At 38.3% G+C, this 19,769-nt stretch overlaps 1 protein-coding gene across 4 annotated transcripts in view; it reads left to right on the top strand.

Annotated features, from left to right (window-relative positions):
* Positions 1 to 2,023: 2,023 nt before the first annotated feature.
* C4BPA (complement component 4 binding protein alpha) overlaps positions 2,024 to 19,769 on the top strand; it is a 48,161-nt gene continuing 30,415 nt past the window's right edge. The window contains exons 1-6 of one of the 4 annotated variants that reach the window (XM_081484964.1): positions 2,024 to 2,050; positions 5,580 to 5,652; positions 9,644 to 9,757; positions 14,493 to 14,644; positions 15,635 to 15,817; positions 16,511 to 16,610. In XM_081484964.1, coding sequence (XP_081341090.1) covers positions 14,503 to 14,644; positions 15,635 to 15,817; positions 16,511 to 16,610 — 425 coding nt within the window. In that variant the 5' untranslated portion in view covers positions 2,024 to 2,050; positions 5,580 to 5,652; positions 9,644 to 9,757; positions 14,493 to 14,502. Of the gene's footprint in view, positions 2,051 to 5,579; positions 5,653 to 8,931; positions 9,061 to 9,643; positions 9,758 to 10,427; positions 11,290 to 14,492; positions 14,645 to 15,634; positions 15,818 to 16,510; positions 16,611 to 19,769 lie in introns of those variants that run through there. The other 3 variants (XM_081484962.1, XM_081484963.1, XM_081484965.1) reach the window with 3 other exon arrangements.

Genomic DNA, 19,769 nt, shown 5'->3' with positions numbered 1-19,769 from the left:
TGAACCCCAGCCCTCCACAATGAAAGCGTGGAGTCCTTACTGCTGGACTGCTAGGGAATTCCCACGTCATTTTTCAATATGAAAAGCAAACGATGAGAGAAAAATTAACCTTAAATTAACCAAAACTTATGAGGCAAAAATTAATGTCTTATTTTAGGAAAATAGGTTCAGCACAGTTATATCTTATCAAAACAAAAGTAGAATTAGAACCCAAACTCTCACCAGGGTCTCCCCAACATCCTGCTTATAAAACCAGGCTTCCAAATCTTCTGCAGTAACATTGCCTACTGCCCTTTGGATGAAACTTAGATCTATATGGTCAATTTGAGATGCTGCAACACATATGAATATGTTATCCTTTTTTCAGAAGGTGGAAGAAATAGGAATCCTAAGGTTTTCTTGCCAAGATTTTATATTATCTGATATGACCAGCTTTTTCCATTTCTCACTCTGCTCTCTGTAGGAAACATGGAGGAACTCTGGGTAGGATACAAACAAAATACAGAAGAGAGATGGTAATCACTAGCTTGTTCTCTATAACTGTGAATTTATTTCTGCTTTATTGTATTCATTCATTTGTTTTAGTTTTTAGATTCCATATACAATTGATAACATAGAGCATTTGTCTTTCTCTGCCTGACTTATTTCACTAAAGCATAATTACCCTATAGGTCCATCCACATTGTTGCAAATGAAAGTCATAAGTTTTTTAACCAAGTAAATCCACTCCTAGGATTAATCTAACTTGACCAAAATGATTTTAAATTTAAAGATGTTCATTATATTATTGCCTATGGCACCCCACTCCAGTACTCTTGCCTGGAAAATCCCATGGACAGGGGAGCCTGGCAGGCTGCAGTCCATGGGGTCGCTAAGAGTCGGACACGACTGAGCGACTTCACTTTCACTTTTCCCTTTCATGCACTGGAGAAGGAAATGGCAGCCCGCTCCAGTATTCTTGCCTGGAGAGTCCCAGGGATGGCGGAGCCAGGTGGGCTGCCGTCTATGGGGTCGCACAGAGTCGGACACGACTGAAGCGACTTGGCAGCAGCAGCATATTGTCTATATAGCAACTAGCAAGACCTTGTGAGCTTTAGTAATGTCCAATCTAAGAAAAATTTTTAATAAATTATGATACATCAAATGTAATGCAGTCTTTCACAGTGATAATTATGGACAGAAAATTTTAAAAATATAATCTTATCATCTTAAGTAAAAATCAAGTACAGAAGAGCAAGTACTTATAATTGCATTTATATAAAATCTTTATTCTTACAGAAAAGGACCAGGCAATAATAGGTGCAGATGAAAACAGTTGTCTTAGAATGGTGAAATTCTCTCCAAGTTATTTAATGTTTTATATTGAATTTTTAATATTAATTTTTAGAAAAGGCAGTGCAAAGAGGCAAGAAGGGTGGAGCATGTTTAGGGTAATCCGCATAGCCTGGATAAAGCGTGAGAAGTAATGAGAGAGAAAGAAAGATACATTAAAGCCAGTTTATGGAGGATTTTAAAGATCAAGTTAGAAAATTTGAACTTTATTTTGTAGACAGTGAGTAGAGATGGAAAACTTGCAAGCAAGGAAGTGATAAGGACAGAACACAGATTTCTCTCACAACACTATGTTGTAGAGGTATAGCAGGAAAAGGACTGAGAGAGAAACCAATGAAAAGGCCACAGCAATAGTCCACCTAAGAGACAATGAAAACCTGAACCAGTTTGATGGCATTAGAAATAGAAAAGAAACAGCAGATTTGAGAGACATTGTGAAATCAAAACAACTTGTCAACTTATGAACATTGGAGGATGAGGGGAGGAAAGGTTTAAAGGTGAGTCTGAAATTCCATTCTGGGAAGCCTGAATTAATCTTGTGGTCAGAAGGTGAAGTTTCTGGGCAGGAAATGAGAAGTTCTTCCTTGTCGAGTATAAAGGTGCTATAAGATTCCTAATGGGCAATAAAAAATGTCAGTTTGAGTTTCAAAGAGAAATGAAAGATAAAGGTGTATTATGAGGTAGTACCTACAGGGAACAGTTAAAGCTGCAAGAACAGGTAAGATAAAAAGCTGTAAAGAGAAACATTTTTAAAAAGAAGAACTTGGGATGTATCTGCATTTGAGGTTGAAAAGTAGCAAGAGGAGGTAATAACAAACAAGAAAGGACAGTTAACGAGATAGGGAAATCAGGAAAGTTTAGGGTAATGGGAGTCGAAGGAGAAGCTTCAGAAAGGAGGTGATCCACAGTGTTAGAGGCTGCTGAGAAGCCAAAATTGACGAGTTAAAGAAATTTTGGATTTGAAGACAAGGGCACACGTCACAGAGTTGTGTCAGTGGAGGGGGAGAACTCCAGATCGAAGACCACAATGGGAGGGGTGAAGAGTGATTGTAGAGAAAAAGTGGGCATGAAACATAGAGATTCTTTTGAGAAGTTCAATATCTCACAACAGAAGAAAACTTGAATTTGAGGTTTGGTAAGACTGAGGGGAACAGTTCAGGATGACATACATTTAAAATAAGGAAGAAAAGAAAATAAATGTCTTCTGACACAAGAGTAAATAGGGAAGACAATTTGAGGAAGAGAGAAGCTAATGTGGAATGAATGATTTCTTAGTAAAGTATGAGGCAAGATTATCTGCTGAGAGTAAGACAATCTGGTGAACTGGAGAGAAAAATTTGGAACAGTCACTACGGAAAGTAAAGAAAAGGACTCAGACTGAGAAATGGAATTTGATGACCCAGCTTTAAAGGTTACATTTCCTCTAACTTCATTATCAAGACTGCATAATTTTGGATCCTCTTTTATTCTCAATTCAGATCAGTCACTCAGTCGTGTCCGACTCTTTGTGATCCCATGGACTACATTTTTGTAGTAGTCAGGCTCATTTTTGTTAAATCAGAAAATCAGCTTCACTTTTGTGACTTGGCCCATGTTCTCTCTCTCTCTTTCTTTTTTTGGCCCCACCACATGGCTTGCAGGATCTTAGTTGTCTGATCAAGGATTGAACCTGGGCCCTGGCAGTGAAAGTGCTGAGTCCTAACCTCTAGTTGTTGTTGTTCAGTCACCCAGTTGTGTCCGACTCTTTGCAACCCCATGGACTGCAGCATCCCTATCCCTCAGGCCTCCCTGTCCCTCTCCGGGAGTTTGCCCACGTTCATGTTCATTGTATCGGTGATGCCGCCCAGCCAGCTCATCCTCTGATGCCCTCTTCTCCTTCTGCCCTCAATCTTTCCCAACATCAGGGACTTTTCCAATGAATCATCTATTCACATCCAGTGACCAAAATACTGGAGCTTCAGCTTCAGCATTAGTCCTTTCAGTGAATATTCAGGGTTGATCTTCCATAAGATTGACTGGTTCGATCTCCTTGCTGTCCAGGGGACTTTCAGAAATCTTCTCCAGTACCATAGTTCAAAGGCATAAATTCTTTGGTGTTCTGCCTTCTTTATGGTCCAGCTCTCACAAGCATGCATGACCACTGGAAAGACCATAGCCTCGACTATATGGGCCTTTGTCAGCAATGTCTCTGCTTTTCAACACACTGTCTAGGTTTATCATCATTTTCCTGCCAAGAAGCAATTGTCTTCTGATTTCATGGCTGCAGTCACCATCCACAGTGATTTTGGAGACCAGGAAGAGGAAATCTGTCACTACTTCCAACTTTTCCCTTCTATTTGCCATGTAGTAATGGGGCCGGATGCTATGATCTTAGGTTTTTTTAATATTTAGTCTTAAGTCAGCTCTTTCACTCTCCTTCTTCACCCTCATCAGGAGGTTCTTTAGTTCCTCTTTGCTTTCTGCAGTTACAGTGATAGCACCCGCACAGCTGAGGTTGTTTGTGATTCTCCCACCTATCTTAATTCTGGCTTGTAATTCATCCAGTGCACATTTCTCCTGATGTGCTCAGTGTGTAGGTTAAACAAACAGGGTGACAGCAGACAGCCCTGTCTACTCCTTTCTCGATCTTAAACCAATCAGTTGTTCCATACAGGGTTCTAACTGTTGTTTCTTGACCCACAAACAGGTTTCTCAGGAGACAGGTAAGATGGTCTGGTAGTCCCATCTCTCTAAGAGCTTTCCAGAGTTTGTCATGATCCACACAGTCAAAGGATTTGGCATAGTCAATGAAACAGAGATAGATGTTTTTCTGAAATTCCCTTGCTTTCTCTATAATCCAGCAAATGTTGGCAATTTGGTCTCTGGTTCCTCTTCCTTTTCTAAACCCAGCTTGGACATCTGTAAGTTCTTGATTCACATAATGCTGAAGCCTAGCATGCAAGATTTTAAGCATGACCCTACTAGCTGGGAGATGAGTGCAACTGTCCAATGGTTAGCACATTCTTTAGTACTTCCCTTCTTGGGAATTGGGATGAGGATTGACCTTTTCCAGTCCTGCTACCACTGCTGCTAAGCTCTGGACCACCGGGGAATTCCTCATTTATGCTCTCTTTACTTCTAGTATCTTTCTTGTTTTCATCTAATAATTTCCACTTTCCATTCAATGCCCTGCTCAGATATCCTATATTTTGTCAAAACCTCTTCTGTGGTTCAACTCCTTTTCTGAAAATTTTATGAGATTTTGGGCACTAGTGGTAAAGAACCTGCCTGCCAATGCAGGAGGCCTAAGGGACCCAGGTTCAGATCCCTGTGTCAGGAAGCTCCCCTAGAGGAGAAAATGGAAACTCACTCCAGTATTGTTGCCTGGTGAATCTCATGGACAGAAGAGCATGGTGGGCTATAGTCCATAGGCTTGCAAAGAGTCAGACATGACTGAAGTGACTTAGCATGCATGCACGCCCTGAAAAAGTGGAATGGTCACTAGAAATTTCTCTTTAGTAGCAGTCCCCTGCAAGCACAAACCTTAATCCTGAGGATTAAGAGCTTAACTGGATAAGGTCGGAGTGCGTTCTTAGGACCACATGTGATAACAAACATGGCTGACCCTTCACTGCATCCTTCTGAGTAGCTCTCAATGGTAGACCAACTTCTGGAGGTCATGCAATTTTGAAGTACTAATTATGTTCCAAGCCACTCTGCACATTGCCGGGAACTCAGTAAGTGCGTTAAGCTCCTCACCTTCTGTATTTTCTTGGCGTGGGTTGGAGACTAGTACAGGGGAAGGCCAGTCATCCCATGAGCCCCAGGAAAGCCTGTGGGACCTAGAATGTTGGAAAGTGTATCACTTTCGTGGACCTAGTCTGAACCCTGCACTATCCAAAGTTTTCAGGATAGCTGGTTTGCATATTGTATAACCCTCTTTTGTTTATGAAAAAAAAAAAGAATTCTGGCATCAAATTTATATTACCCTTCTACTTAGGGGAAATGGTTGGCAGAGAAGAAAATAAACAATTGCAACATATTATCAAGAAAGGGCGAATGAAGAAGAAGGAGATTAGATAAACACTACTGCTTTATTTATGCTGTTAATCATTCACTGGTTCACTAGAGAGTGTTTGCCCATCAATTTCTATCTGGCTGTCCCTGAACAGCCAACCACATGGCTGGAAGTGAGGGACTTTTTGGTGGGGCCAACTTCAGGGTGTTCTTGTAAACTCTCATCTGGGAAGGAATTAATGCTATTTCAGATCAAAGCAGTCTTCCTCTTTAAGAAACTACCCAAGGAACAATGATAGAGTCTTCTGCCTCGGCTGTCTGCAGGTCAGTGGATTATTTGAGGTATCTTGGGGGAAAGGCTGGTGGTTTGGCCCTTTAAAGAGAACATGATTATGAGGATAATACAAAGACAAAACTTGGAGTGTTTTCAACAGAAATCTTTTTAGGGATACTGCATTAGGAGACAATGTGACCTGAAAAGTACTTGTAATCCCTACTGAGCCTCGATTTTCTATTATAAGTGGGGGAATAATAATGCATACTAATAAACTGAAGCGAGAAAGAAGTAAGAAGTTATTCTTATTATTGCACCTAAAAGTTGAGACTGTTGGTTTATAAATCCTTTACCATCTCTCCACATGGGGGAATTGAGACAGGAGATAAGCCAGATGTCCCAAAGAGAGACACAGGAGACCAGTTTCCAAAGTCTACATTCTGAAAATTGGTGCAATTTCCTTTAAAGATTTTATGAACCCCTTATCTCCTCCACCACTGACAGCAAAGACCTTTAGATTTACTCAGAAGGAGGATATTGGTCAGCGTCCAGTCAGTATCTGAGCTAGAGGTCTGAATTGTCCTGATTTCTTTTCTCTCCCTCAGTTTTTGAATCTCATTGTTGATTAGTTTTCTTTCTTGAAATTGCCTTCTCTTTTCACTGGGCAAGACGTAGTACTCTTCTGGTTTGAGTTTTAATTCTTCAACCACCCTCCTCTTTGCTGACTCTTGTTCTGTCCCTAAATGTAGTAGTAAAGGAGAATACAAAGTAGAGTGCCCAAAAGGGAAAGAAACATCAAAGAAGGTTTATATTAAGTTGAGAGATACATTATAATATGGCACAGAAGGGAGGAGCTGATGAGATTTAAAGAAATTCTAGGAAAGAAGAGAAAATTATGGAAGCAAGTTCTTTCTGGAGTCTGCAAGAAATGTGATTGAGAGTACAGGTGTGAGCCAGGAGACACTCACTTGAGACTGGAGAAAAAATAAGTGCTTTTTTTCCAGAGGTATCTGAATTTTTAAAAAGGGAATTTTAAATAAATAAATTTTAATATTTAATAATTAAATAAATTAATAATTAAATAAATAAGTTAACTTAAAAAAGTAATCTCTAATGAGAGGGGAAATTTGGAGGCTGAGGATTTTCCCAGAGCCTCTCAAATTATACTGCCATGGCAAATGCCAATGGTATTTTTCACAAGAGACTCTCCATGGTGACTATAGTTCTTGAGTTGGTTTCATTTCTATAGGAATTTAAAAAGTGATAGTGAAATATCAGGGCATTTGCTAAGGAAGTCTTAGCTTTTCAGTAGGCAATTCCATAATTCTAGGGTTTGTAGGGAAGAGAAGGATAATCTAAGTTTAATGTCATCATTTTAAGGATGAGAAACTGAGACTGGGGAGCTGGTATACACAGAAATTGACTGGCGTTGCTGGGAATCAAATCAGGTCTCCTCAGCTCCTAAGTCTGAGCCTCCATCTCCATACTCTGTGGTTTGCTGAGTCCTGTGCAGGCTCTGCTGAGGGACCACAGTGAGTCATGGTGATGAATTGGAAATGCTGCACCTGACCCAATGAGCCACCACACACCCTAGGAACCAGTAAGGGGAGATGAATAACTGAATCATCTCTTCAAAATTTACAAAGCACTTCCCACATATTACTTCATTTGGTCCTCAGTAGGTGTTTAGTCATTCTCACTCTGAGGATAAAACTAATTTGCACTTCATTTGTTTCACATATACTGGATAACTATTATCATGCCAGTTAATATTAGGTTAGAAACTGGAAGGTTGAATAAACACCTTCTTTGCCTTCAAGGGTCCTACAATATATCACAAGCGGCAAAAGCGAATAGATAGTTACAACACAATGTGGTGTTACAATTAAGATGTGAGCAAGGTGATTAGGGAAGCATAGCAAAGATTGATATTTCTTGGGTGTAGGAGTTGGGTAACTCTTCACCAATGAGGTGGCATTTGATCTGGATAAGTGCATCATGGGGAGGCTGGGAGTTAAGAACATTCATACACTAAGAGACATCATATGAAAATGCTTGCAGGTGTTTAGAAAGTTCTAGGATACATTTTGGGAAAGATAAGCGCATGTGTGTGGTTGAAGCACAGTGTTTTAAGTGAGTAGAAGTAGAGGGAGAGTTGGGAGACTTATGGGAACCTAGAGAACTGGGGACCGTGGGTGTTTTTAAATTGCTAACAGTTTAGCAATTTCTAAATTGCTTTTTAGGAATATAACAGCATCAGTGTGAAAGCTGGCTTGCAGTTGTTTGGAGGCTTTTGCTGTGGTGTAGGATGGGTGGTGTAGGGCTTCCCAGGTGGCGCTAGTGGTAAAGAATCTGCCTGCCAGTGCAGGAGACCCAAGAGACTTGGGTTTAATCCCTGGGTCAGGAAGATCCCCTGGAGGATGGCCTGGCAACCCACTCCAGTATTCTTGCCTGGAGAATCCCATGGACAGAGGAGCCTGGAGGGCTACAGTCCACAGCGTCGCAAAAAGTCAGACACGACTGAAGCAACTTAGCACTCACACAGGGTAGAGTGAAGGAAACTCTGAGAACACAAACCCTGACCACGGAAGTGGGTAGAAGAGAGAATGACAGATTCTTAGTGTTTCTGCCGCCATCATGACAAGACTTGATGACTTTGCATATAGAAAGGTGACAAGAGAGAGGAAGCTAGGATTCCCAGGTTTCTAGTCTAGAAGACTGAGTGGTGATTATTACCTTAGTTGAGACAGAAAGCAAAGGTCAAGCAGTGTTGGAAGGAAGATGGTATGTTTAGTTTTGGATATGTTAGATTCAACATATCTGGGAGATACAAATAAAGCAGTAGGAAATACTGAGCTGAACCTTGAGATTTATTACAACAAATTTTAAAAGCATTTTTTTTCCTAAGTAAGAAATTTAAGAAGTGGTTGCCAGGGGCTGGGGGATAGGAAAAACAAGGAGAGGTTGGTAAAAGGGTATAGATTTTCAGCTATAAGATGAAGATTTAAGGATTTAATGTAAAGTGGAGTGGTAATACTATCATGTACAATTGAAATTTTCCAACACAATAGAACTTATGTGTCATTTCCAGAAAGAAAATGTATACTTCTATGTGGAATCTAAAACAAAACAAAAGAAAAAACCAAAACCCTCCAAAACAGATTTATAGAAAAAGAGATTAGACTTGTGATTACCAGAGGTGGAGGGCATGAGTTGGGTTGGGGGGAGGAGTTGGAAGAACGTGATTAAAAGGTGCGGAACTTCTATTTATGAGATAAATAAGTGCTAGGCATGTAATGTACAGCACGATGACCATGACTAACTGCTTCATGATATACTGGAAAGTTGTTGAGGTTTCATCATAAGTTCTCATCATTAGGCAAAATTTTGTCTGTTTTTCTTTGTTTTCTGTTTATTATATCTATATGAGAAGATGAATGTTACCTGGATCTATTACGGTAATTATTTCACAATTTGTGTAAATCAAACCATCATGCTGTATACCTTAAACTTATGCAATGATGTATGTCAATTACTTTTTAATTACACTGTGGGGAAAAGTCAAATATGTGATATGATGGATGTGTTATTTAATTAGAGGGGGGCAGGGAGAAATCCTTTCATAATGTATACCTTTGTCAAATCACCACAATGTACACTTTAAGTATCTACAATTTAATCACCTATGCCTCAATAAAGCTGAAATTTAAAGAAAAGAAATCCAACAGTCAAAAGTTTTAATTTATGTTCAGGATTGCAAGTGAAGAAAGTGTAACAATTCATTTTTGGACTTGCTAAGAAGTTCACAAGTATTTATAACTTTCAAAACCAGAATAATTAATTTAAACATTATCTAAGACAAAAAATAATTTTCTAAGATAACCAGTTAGAATTATAGACTTTTCAAAGGTTAAAAGTTATGTTCAAGTGTTGGAAACAATCCCTTTGTTAGATATAACATTTACAGGTCAATTTATGATGTAGGTATCTGCTATTCTGTAATTTCAAAGGAAGAGAAAATAATTCCTCCTTATTTTGCAGAGATTTCTTTCACAGACTTTTATAAAAATCCAGTCATAATGCTCAGCACAGGAATTTTCTAGTTAGCAACAAGAGTAAAGGAGGCAGGCCTGAAGAGCTCAAAATCGACATTTGGTAAGTAATAGTGCAGAGTAAGATTTTTTTTTATTAATAATTGAGTTTATGGCACATATAAGTATTTTGTGCCCATAGGAGACAATTGGGCCCAGAGGTCTGAGTGATTCATAGATGATGGTCATAGAGTGAATGAGTTTCTTCCAAGAAGACAGTTAAGATGAGGGAAGCAGAAATCCAAGAGGGACCCCTGGGGGTGCCATTGTTATTGCTCTGGGTGTGGTCCTGGGTCTCACTTCCCAGGTGGCTCTAGTGGTAAAGAACCCCTGGCCAATGCAGGAAATGCAAGAGACAAAAGTTGGATCCCTGGGTAGGGAAGATCCCCTGGAGAAGGAAATGCCAACCCACTCCAGTATTCTTGCCGGGAGAATCCCATGGACAGAGAAGCCTGGTGGGCTATGGTCCATAGCGTTGCAGAGTTGGGCAGGACTGAAGCGACTTAGCATGTAGCATGCACTGGGTCTCACTATTATCATGGGCCACAGTGAAAACCTGACCAAGACTTCTGACCCAAGTCCAGAGTGTTTTCTTCTTTATCAGGGCTTAGCTAAAGTCTCCTGGAATTGTGGCCATTATGATTTTATGTCATTATTGTGATGATGTTTTGACTCTAGGAGTTCTGGTTCTGTTAGAATCACATTCCACCACCAATGCTGTTATCCTCTTCCTTAACATTTCTCATGGATATTTACTATGTGCTGTCCATGCACCAAGCCAAACCCTCTCAGCAATTTTGGGAGACATGTATAGTTATTTTCAGTTTATAAAGATGGAAATTGAGAGCTTAGAGAGCTGGCTCTCTTGCCCATGGGCACACGGTTCCCATGTGGTGGAACCAGGACTGAATCCACATGGCCTAGGTCTGACTTCAGTGTTCAGATCCCTGGGTCTGGCCACATGTTGTCCTGCTGTGACCCCAGCACTGTGTCTGTGGCCATGATGTTAATCTCTCACTACAGCATGGGGTCTGTATGTGCGTGTGGCTGCCTTTTAGCTCCTGTCATAGACTGTGGTGTTTGTTTATTCTTTCCTTCACTACTATCCTATGTTTTATGGTTGATAGTATGATAACTTTGGGTTAAGGATGGCAAACAGCCTAGAGTAGAATCACTAAGATCTGTTCTCATTAAGATAGCAGATGTGCCTTGTTTTAAAATCAGCTAAAATCTGACCTTGACAAAGCAAGCAGTGTAAGAGTAGACATGGAATGGTATTATTTTTCTTGAAAACATACTTTTAGCATTTTAGCACTAGGTACTTTTGAATGTAAATTCTGCAAACATTTCTTGAGCACTTTGAGTGAAGCACAGTGCTAGGTATTTTGGAGGGCAAAGGTGACTGACAGCCCACCTTCTGACTTCAAGGAACTTGTGGTCCAATGGGGAAGACAGACCTCAGCTGTCAGTTAAGCCAAGTCAGAGTCAGAATTATAAACCACTCAGTTGTAACTGGAAGCTGGAGACTGGTCTGGAGGATAGGAGGGGACCCTGGAGAAGGGACTGCTGGAATGAGGAGGAACTAAAGAGGAAATGGTGAGAGGGAAGATAATATGGGCAGGGGTAGAAAGTAAGAACATGTTTAGAAATGTCAGGGATCTGGGTTGTCCAGATCAGCTGGATTTTGACTAAAAAATTAGTCATCAGAAATCAGTTTGATGAATGCCCATTCCTGAAATCAATTTGCTGAACTCATCACATTATCAGTTTAGTTAATATCATTCTAAGAAGTATTCATTTTGAATGTATTCAATGGTTATTGTTGTGGCCCTTTAATGGACCGGAACTTGGGAGTACAACCGATAAGAAAAGAAGGAAGAAAAGAGGCGGATATTCCCTGGTTTACACAGTATGCCAATATAACTCTAGGACAAAGAGCTAGGACCGCCTACGTAGGCTCAGGGCGCCCTCTCGAAGAGGTCTTGAAAGCCCGGACAAATAAGTAGACACGGTGGACACCTGTGCTCCGTGGAAACAGCCTGAAATGGAGAGAGGGAAACAGGGGGAAAAGGGAGAGAGTGAGAGAGAGAGAGAGAGAGAGAGAGAGAGAGAATGAGGAAAGACACAGTGACCAGTGCTCTGGTGGAACAAAGGCATTTATTCAACATATTGTGGGCATATATATACTCTCTTACCAGATAGCCCTTTTTAGCAGAGATAGGGATCAAAGATCTAACAAGTCATCTAGAAAGCCAGAGGCTAGAATCATTCTCAAGAGAGGGGGTTGTAAAAGTTACTTTACATATCAGAAAGGAGACTTGTAAATGGCTGCTGTTCACCATATGGAATTTCCATACGAATGAGATACATGAATTTCTATTATCCCCAAGAGCTGGCTTGCCAGCTCTCTGGCACCTGTATTCAGGTGCTGTTAAGGAACATAGAATTCATGCAAGACTGAAAACAGCACACAGGAAGCCTCCTGTTAAATGTATCCTGACAGGTTATAAATATTCATTTTGAACATAACTAATGAATATTATCTTTGAAATAACATTTTAAGTATTGTTGTTCAATTTCCTGAAACTAAGGATTCAATCTATGGCTGTACCTTTATAAATATACTCACAAATATTTTTCTGATTATCTCCTATGTATACATTTTCCTTGTGAATATTGTAACAACTGCAGCAATTCATGTGGGAAAAATTTTACTCTATACTGTTATTCTCTTGATTACAGTCAAATTCTATTTTGCCAACACACTGATATTTTTAAATCTCTTTAATTTCACTGAAATTCAATAAACATGACACATTTACTGACATCAAAAATGAAAGAAACTGATTCCTATGGTTTTTATAGTTTATAACAGCTTTAATTGGGTGGGAGAAATTTGTGATATTTTGTAAATTTTTCAGATGATTTAGCAGACTGGTTTTCATCATGTGGACCCTGCTATACCCGCAACTGTCTCCAGTCTCATCAGATTGCTAGGAGTAGAGACTAGAGATCAGGAGGGAGGTATTAAGAAAACAGAGAAGGGAAAACAAGAAAAAAAGGGGCTCAGAACTCTGGCCCTGACTCTTTTCAATTTTCCAGTACAAATTCTGCAAGCACATTTAAAATAACTAAATATATTTGATAAATTCTTCAACAGGTATTTTTTTCTGCAGAATTTTCCTAGTGGCCAAGTCCAGAGCTCATGGGATAGGGGTGGTGTTACTCACAACTGATGGCAGGTGGAGGCCTGAGTGTTAGAACTGAGTTTTGCAAAGATAAGATTAGATAAGTCTTTGCTCAGTGAAGAAGTTGGAGCACTCTGTATAGTGTGAAGGGCCACTATGAACTTTTTTCCCCTAAATGTGGGACAGAAACATCTTTGAGGCAAATATTGAGGGGAGCCCCTTTATCTAAATGGATATTCAATTAATATGAGTTATGGACACACGGGGAGAGTAGAATCATGTGGATCTAACAGAAATATCAGAATAAAAGATGAAATTCAGTATTTCATTGGGGCTTAACTTCATGTGTTTCTTTGAAGACAAAGACTAATTCTAATGTAAATTTAAGATACATTTTTTTTTTTCCTAATGGGAACAGGAGTGTGGTGAAGAGAAAAATGTTCTTCATGATTTAGCTTTAAATAAGTCTTTAAATAGTCTAATTAAATAATGAAAGTACATTTGTAACATATATTTTTATTTATATACCTATGTATATATCTATATATATCTACATATATCTATGTTGTTATTGTTTAGTTGCTAAGTCTTGTCCAACTCTTTGTGACACCATGGACTGTAGCCTGCCAGGCTTCTCTACCCATGGGATTTCCTAAGCAAGAATACTGGAGTGGGTTACCATTTCCTTCTCCAGGCAATTTTCCTGACGCGGGGATGGAACCTGTGTCTCCTGCTTGGCACATGGATTCTTTAACGCTGAGCCACGTGGAAAGCCCCTACATATATCTACAGATAAAACCATCTTTTTCTCTCAAAACTGCAAATTGCTTGGTTTATTGTTTCAGTTGATAGTTGTCACGAGGAACTGCCAATGTTATATGTGATGATCCAACTCTTTATTTTTTATCTTATAATTTTCCTGCTTTTTGTTTTGTTTTAAATTTATTTCATTTTCTCTAACTCCTTTGCCATTTCCTTGGTCTGGTCACCTCTGTGGCTCACCTGGCCAACTGCAATAGTCTTCTTAATCAATCTCCCTGTTTCTCCTCTGCTCATTTCAATTTGTCATGAATATTTAATACATCCACTCTAGTGATATTAAGGTACAATAATGTATCACTCTAAGGACATATTAAAAACAAACACACCAAAAACAAAACCAAATCAAAACAAAACCGAAAAACAATGGCTCTTTACTCTCTACAGAGTAGCGTTTATAAATTCCTAACCTTGGCTCTTCTGTCCCATTCAGACACACCTGTGAGCTGCCTCCTGCTTAACAACCATCTGCAACACCTTACTTTGCAGTCAAACTGTAGTGCTATGTACTGTTCCCCAATATGCCCTGCCTACATTTTCTAACTTTTACAGAATACCTAACTCAGATTAAGCTACCTCCCATCTCTCCACTTGGAATGAATCTCTTTCATGAGCAGAGTGCTTCTTCAGAGGCTAACACCTACTGTTTTGTGTCGCAACATTTGTGCACCTGTCTTTTCTTCCAACTCTAGGCTGTAATTTCTTCAAGACATGGATCCCATAGCATGATCCTAGTGCTTTATAACAAGTAGGAATTCAATGATTGTTTTTTAAATTGAGTTCTTTCAGCAGAAAGGTGTCAATGAAGCATCAGAGAATTCCAGTTATGATCCTTCATAGCAAGAGGACAATGGTATCCTGGCCCTTCTCTAGGCTGTGGAGTATCTCTGATCCAATTCTGTTCCAAGTGACGTTGGTTGCTACTCTGTTGGCTACTGTTCTTGGTGAGTAATAGGGAGAGAAGTTCAAATTGTTAGCAAAATTTCAAGATCATTTGCTCCTTCACTTTCAAGACTAACAAAGAGCTGATTAAACTTTTAGCGGAAATTCAGCTTTAGCAACAAAGGGTTTATTTGACAAAGTTTGGAATTTATGAGGCATTTGCAACTTAAGGGGATTTGGAATAATTTGGAATGTAGGGGTCATTTGCTTTACACACAGTCAGTTTTGTAGACATTTCCTCCAAGAATTTCTTCTTCCGGGATTTCCAAAACAATCTGTCCCCAACCACGACTTGAAACAAATCTGTATTATCTATTAGCCTGACTAAACAATCTTCACTGTCTGTGGGTTTATCCAGAATGGACAGGAAAAGCATATACTTCTAGTGTGGCTCCTAAAAGGTAAATCAGCCCTAGGTTTCGTTCTTGCAAGCAAAGCAGGATTAAGATTGTTATGTTTCAAGGGCTCCATGTTTCTTCCTTCAGACCACACAAAATCCAAAGGATGCAAAAAGGACAAATTAGAAATGTATAGTCATCCTTCTCCTAGCCACCGAGTTTCTGTTCTCTGAAACAATGTTATGTAATGTTTCTATTAATGAAACGGTAAATTTCTGTTATTATTAATGGAACGATATACTTCTGTTGAACAAAAGTGTTGGACTTCTGGATTTGCATGGATGCATATGCGTCAGCAGATATGGGCAATCTGATAGGCTGATGAAATATTGTCTGCCATCCTTTTAAGGTAAATCATTTATAGGAGAAAAGAAATGAAAAATTTATGCCTTTTATCTTTATCATTGTCATTAATCAACAAACATGTATTACTAATTATTCCCTGGATTCATTGAACAGTGGGGATAATAGGAGTTACTATTTTTCTTGATTAAAGGAGAAAAGAATGGTTCCTGTCCTAAAGTAACGCTACTGAAACTTTATGATGCTGTGTCTCAAGCTCTAACTTGAGTATTTTGTCATTTTGGTATTCAGGCAGTTGTGGTACTCCACCCTATTTAGACTTTGCTTATCCAATAAATGAGTTGAATGAGACAACGTTTGAAACTGGAACTATTCTGAAATACAACTGTCGTCTTGGCTATAGGATAAGTTCAAGAAGTTACTCTCTTACCTGTGAGGCAACAGGCAATTGGAAATACAAAGAGTTTTGTGTCAGTAAGTATGAACATTCATTTCTCTTATTTTGCTTTGTCCTTCTTCGCAAAGTTACCTCAGGAACTAAGCTTTATAAATACAAATGAGTTATCTCTGATCACTAAGGAACAATCCAGTTTGTAAGTTACTGATTTCAATGTACACACGTGTGCCACTTTTTGAAAAAACAAAAAAATGAATAAAACAAAAAAATTAGGAGCCACCTAGTTGCACTGAAAAATAAATTTATCATTTACAATCTATTCATTAAGTACTTTTTTTCAGAAGTGAACTGCAAATTCATTTTAATACATTTCAAACTAGATTTACTGTATAAAATTATGAAAATTATGTGTCTAGAAAATGACAATACAGTTTTCAAAGAAACCGCATCCCAAATATATACCGTGTTTGGAAGAAGATGCTGTTATTCACTGTTAATTGAGAATAAATTCTGTGATATTTTTCTAGTAGTATGGGTATACACATGCAATCTATACTTTTTTTTCACCTTTTGTGACCAAGGACCTGTATTTTGAATGGCTTAAGTTCCAAGTACACACTGGAGATGTAGAATGGAGCTTAGCTCCTTGATCAGTATGTTAAATTCCAGACCATAGACTTCATTACCACAATGATCCATCAGATCTCTTTTCTAATGCCATATCCTTGAGTACATGGAATCGCTAATCATTATTTTAATTTTTCTCACAGAAAAACGATGTGGAAACCCAGGAGAATTACTTAATGGGGAAGTGATAGTTAAGACAGATTACTCTTTTGGATCAGAAATAGAATTCAGCTGTTCAGAAGGGTGAGTGTGAGGCAATCTAGAGATACTTTTCTTTTAAATTAAAATTTTAAAATAGCTAATGTATAATATAATATATATTTCAAAACTAAACATGATATAAAAGGTACCCATTGAGAATTCTCACTTTCATTCTATTGCCATCACCACATTCCTTTCCATCTTTAAACAGGGATCCACTTATATTGGCTTCTCATGTATTTTTCTAGCATTTACTTTTACAAATACAAGTTAAGAAATTAGTATGTATTCTTATTTGACAACTTTCCAATAGGAAAAGTAGTCTTAAATCTCGCTTTATATTTTATTTATCAATATAAACAGAAGGTGTCTCTATGTTTGTGTTAATTCCCTTTTATGCCTGCACAAGATTTTATTGTGTGATGTATTGTGGGCTGATAATCTCTTTGATGGATCCATGAATTTTCTAATCATTTTCTGTTCTGAACTATGCTCTAATGCATTACCTTGTATATATAAATTATATCTGTAGGGTAAATTTCCAATGTAGGAATCCTGGGTCAAAGAGTACATATATTTGAAAATTTGAAAACTATTTCCAAATTGCTCTCTGTAGGAGTTATATGGTTTTGCAAAGTATACAAATGTCTATCTCACCATAAACTTTCCAATTAAGTTTGCTGTCAAACCTTGAATGCTTGTAAAAATTTGGAAAATTTTCCAATTTAAGAGGTAAAAATGAAATCTTACTATAGTTTAAATGTATATTTCTCTTATTCTGAGTAAAATTCAGCATGTTTTAATAAGAGATGTTTGTATTTATTCAATATTTGTGAATTATTTGGCATATCCTTTGCCTATTTTTACTATTAACTAGTTGAACATTTTATTCTTAATTTTTAAGGTATATGGATACACATATTCACATGGATTTGTGTCTATTAGGATTCACACCTTGTTTCTGATGTGAGCTGTTATTTTGCCTTCAAAGTTTTTCTTTTTACTTGGCTTTGGTGCATGCATGCATGTGTGCTAAGTTGCTTCAGTTTTGACCTTATGGACTGTAGCCAGCCAGGTTCATCTGTCCATGGGATTCTCCAGGCAAGAATACTGACTGGATCTCCTCTTCCAAGGGGTCTTCCCGACCCAGGGATCGAACCCGCATCTCTTGTGTCTCCTGCATTGCAGGCAAATTCTTTACCCACTGAGCCACCTGGGAAGCCCTTGGTTTTGGTATATGTTGTCAAATTTATCAGTCTTCTTTTTAAAATGGCTTCTGAATTTTAAGTCTTAATTTGAAAGGCCTTCCCAAATACAAGGTTTTGAACTATTTGCCTAGCTTTCTTCTACACTTTTATGTTTTCATATTTTTTAATGTTAAAATCTTTGATCCATTTGGAGTCAATATATACTATACAGTATGAGGTACATATCCCAGTCTATATTTTTCCATATGACTTTCCTGTTATCTCAACATCATTTATTAAAAAGTCCATCTTCAACTTACTGATTTGAGATTGTTTTTGGATACTATATGAAATTCTCATATATATCTGGGTCTATTTCTAGACTTTCTATTCAATCATTGTTTTGTCTATATATTTATATACACATTGCACAGTCATCTAATTATTGATGTTTTATAATATGTTTTAATAGTAATATGGGTAGTCCTATCTAATTACTTTTCTTTTCTAGAATTTTCCTAACAATACTTGTTTATCTTTCTACATGAACTTTAAAGTTAGGCATATCTTAAACTCATGTTGGATTAGCCTTTAATTTTATTTTAGGAGAATAGATTAAAAAAAAATTCTGAGTCTCTCTAGACAAGAATATGTTACTGTAGGAAAAGCAAAACTTTACCTTTACCCTCTTAGGGTCTCTGACTGGGCCTGAGAATTAAGTTGACATAACACAGATTAATAGGAGAAAATTATACCAATCTTATTTTTACATGTACATGGGAGCCTTCAGAGGGAAATGAAGACCTCCAAAATGATTAGGCCTATGTGCTTATATGTTAATTTTTTTTTTACTGAAATATAATTGCTTTCCTATGGCTCCCTGGTGGCTCAGAGGGTAAAGAATCTACCTGCAATGCAGGAGGCCCAGGTTTGATCCCTGGGTGGGGAAGGTCCCCTGGAGAAGGAAATGGCAACCCACTCCAGTATTCTTGCATGGAGAATTCCATGGACAGAGGAGCCTGGTAGGCTAATATCCATGGGGTCTCAAAGAGTTGGACTTGACTAAGCAACTAACACATGTGTTAGTTTCTGCTGTACAAAAAGTGAATCAGTTATATGTATACATACATCGCCTCCTTTTTAGATCTCTCCCTACCATCCCACCCATCTATGTTATCACAGAGCACTGAGCAGAGTCCGCTGTGCTTTACTATAGGTTCCCACTAGCTATCTATTTTACACATGGTAGCGTATATACGTCAAACCTAATCGCCTAATCATTCCACTCTCCTTTTCCCGCTGTGTCATATGCACATTCTCTATGTTTGTGTCTCTATTCCTGCCCTGAAACTAGGTTCATCTGTACCATTTTTCTAGATTCCACATACATGCGTTAATATACCATATTCGTTATTTTCTTTCTGACTTACTTCACTCTGTATGACAGATTATAGGTCCATCCACATGGACCAATTTTGTTCCCTTTTATGGTGAATAATATTCCGTTGTATATATGTACCACATCTTCTTTATCTGTTCATCTGTTGATGGACACTTAGGTTGTTTCCATGTCCTGGCCATTGTAAATAGTGCTGCAATGAATATTGAGGTAACTGCGTCTTTTTGAATTATGGTTTACTCAGGACATATGCCCAGTAGTCAGATTGCTAGGTCATAAGGTAGTTCCATGTTTACTTTTTCAAGGAACCTCCACATGGTTTGCCATAGTGGCTGTATCAATTTACATTCCCAGCAACAGTGTAAGAGGGTTCCCATTTCCCCACATCCTCTCCAGCATTTATTGCTTGTAGATTTTTGATGATGGCCACTATCATCAGAGTGAGGTGATACCTCATTGTAATTTTGATTCACATTTCTCTAATAATTAGTGATGTTCAGTATATTTTCATGTGCCTTTTGGCCATCTGTATGTCTACTTTGAAGAAATGTCTATTTAGGTCTTCTGCCCATTTTCTGCTGGGTTTTTTCTTTGAAATTGAGCTCTGCGGGCTGT

The sequence above is a fragment of the Giraffa tippelskirchi genome, chromosome 5 (assembly GCF_054371585.1).
Source record: "Giraffa tippelskirchi isolate mGirTip1 chromosome 5, T2T-mGirTip1v1.2.pri, whole genome shotgun sequence".
Taxonomy (NCBI): domain Eukaryota; kingdom Metazoa; phylum Chordata; class Mammalia; order Artiodactyla; family Giraffidae; genus Giraffa; species Giraffa tippelskirchi.
Note: the sequence above shows the minus strand (reverse complement) of the source record. Positions and strands in the feature narration are given on the sequence as shown.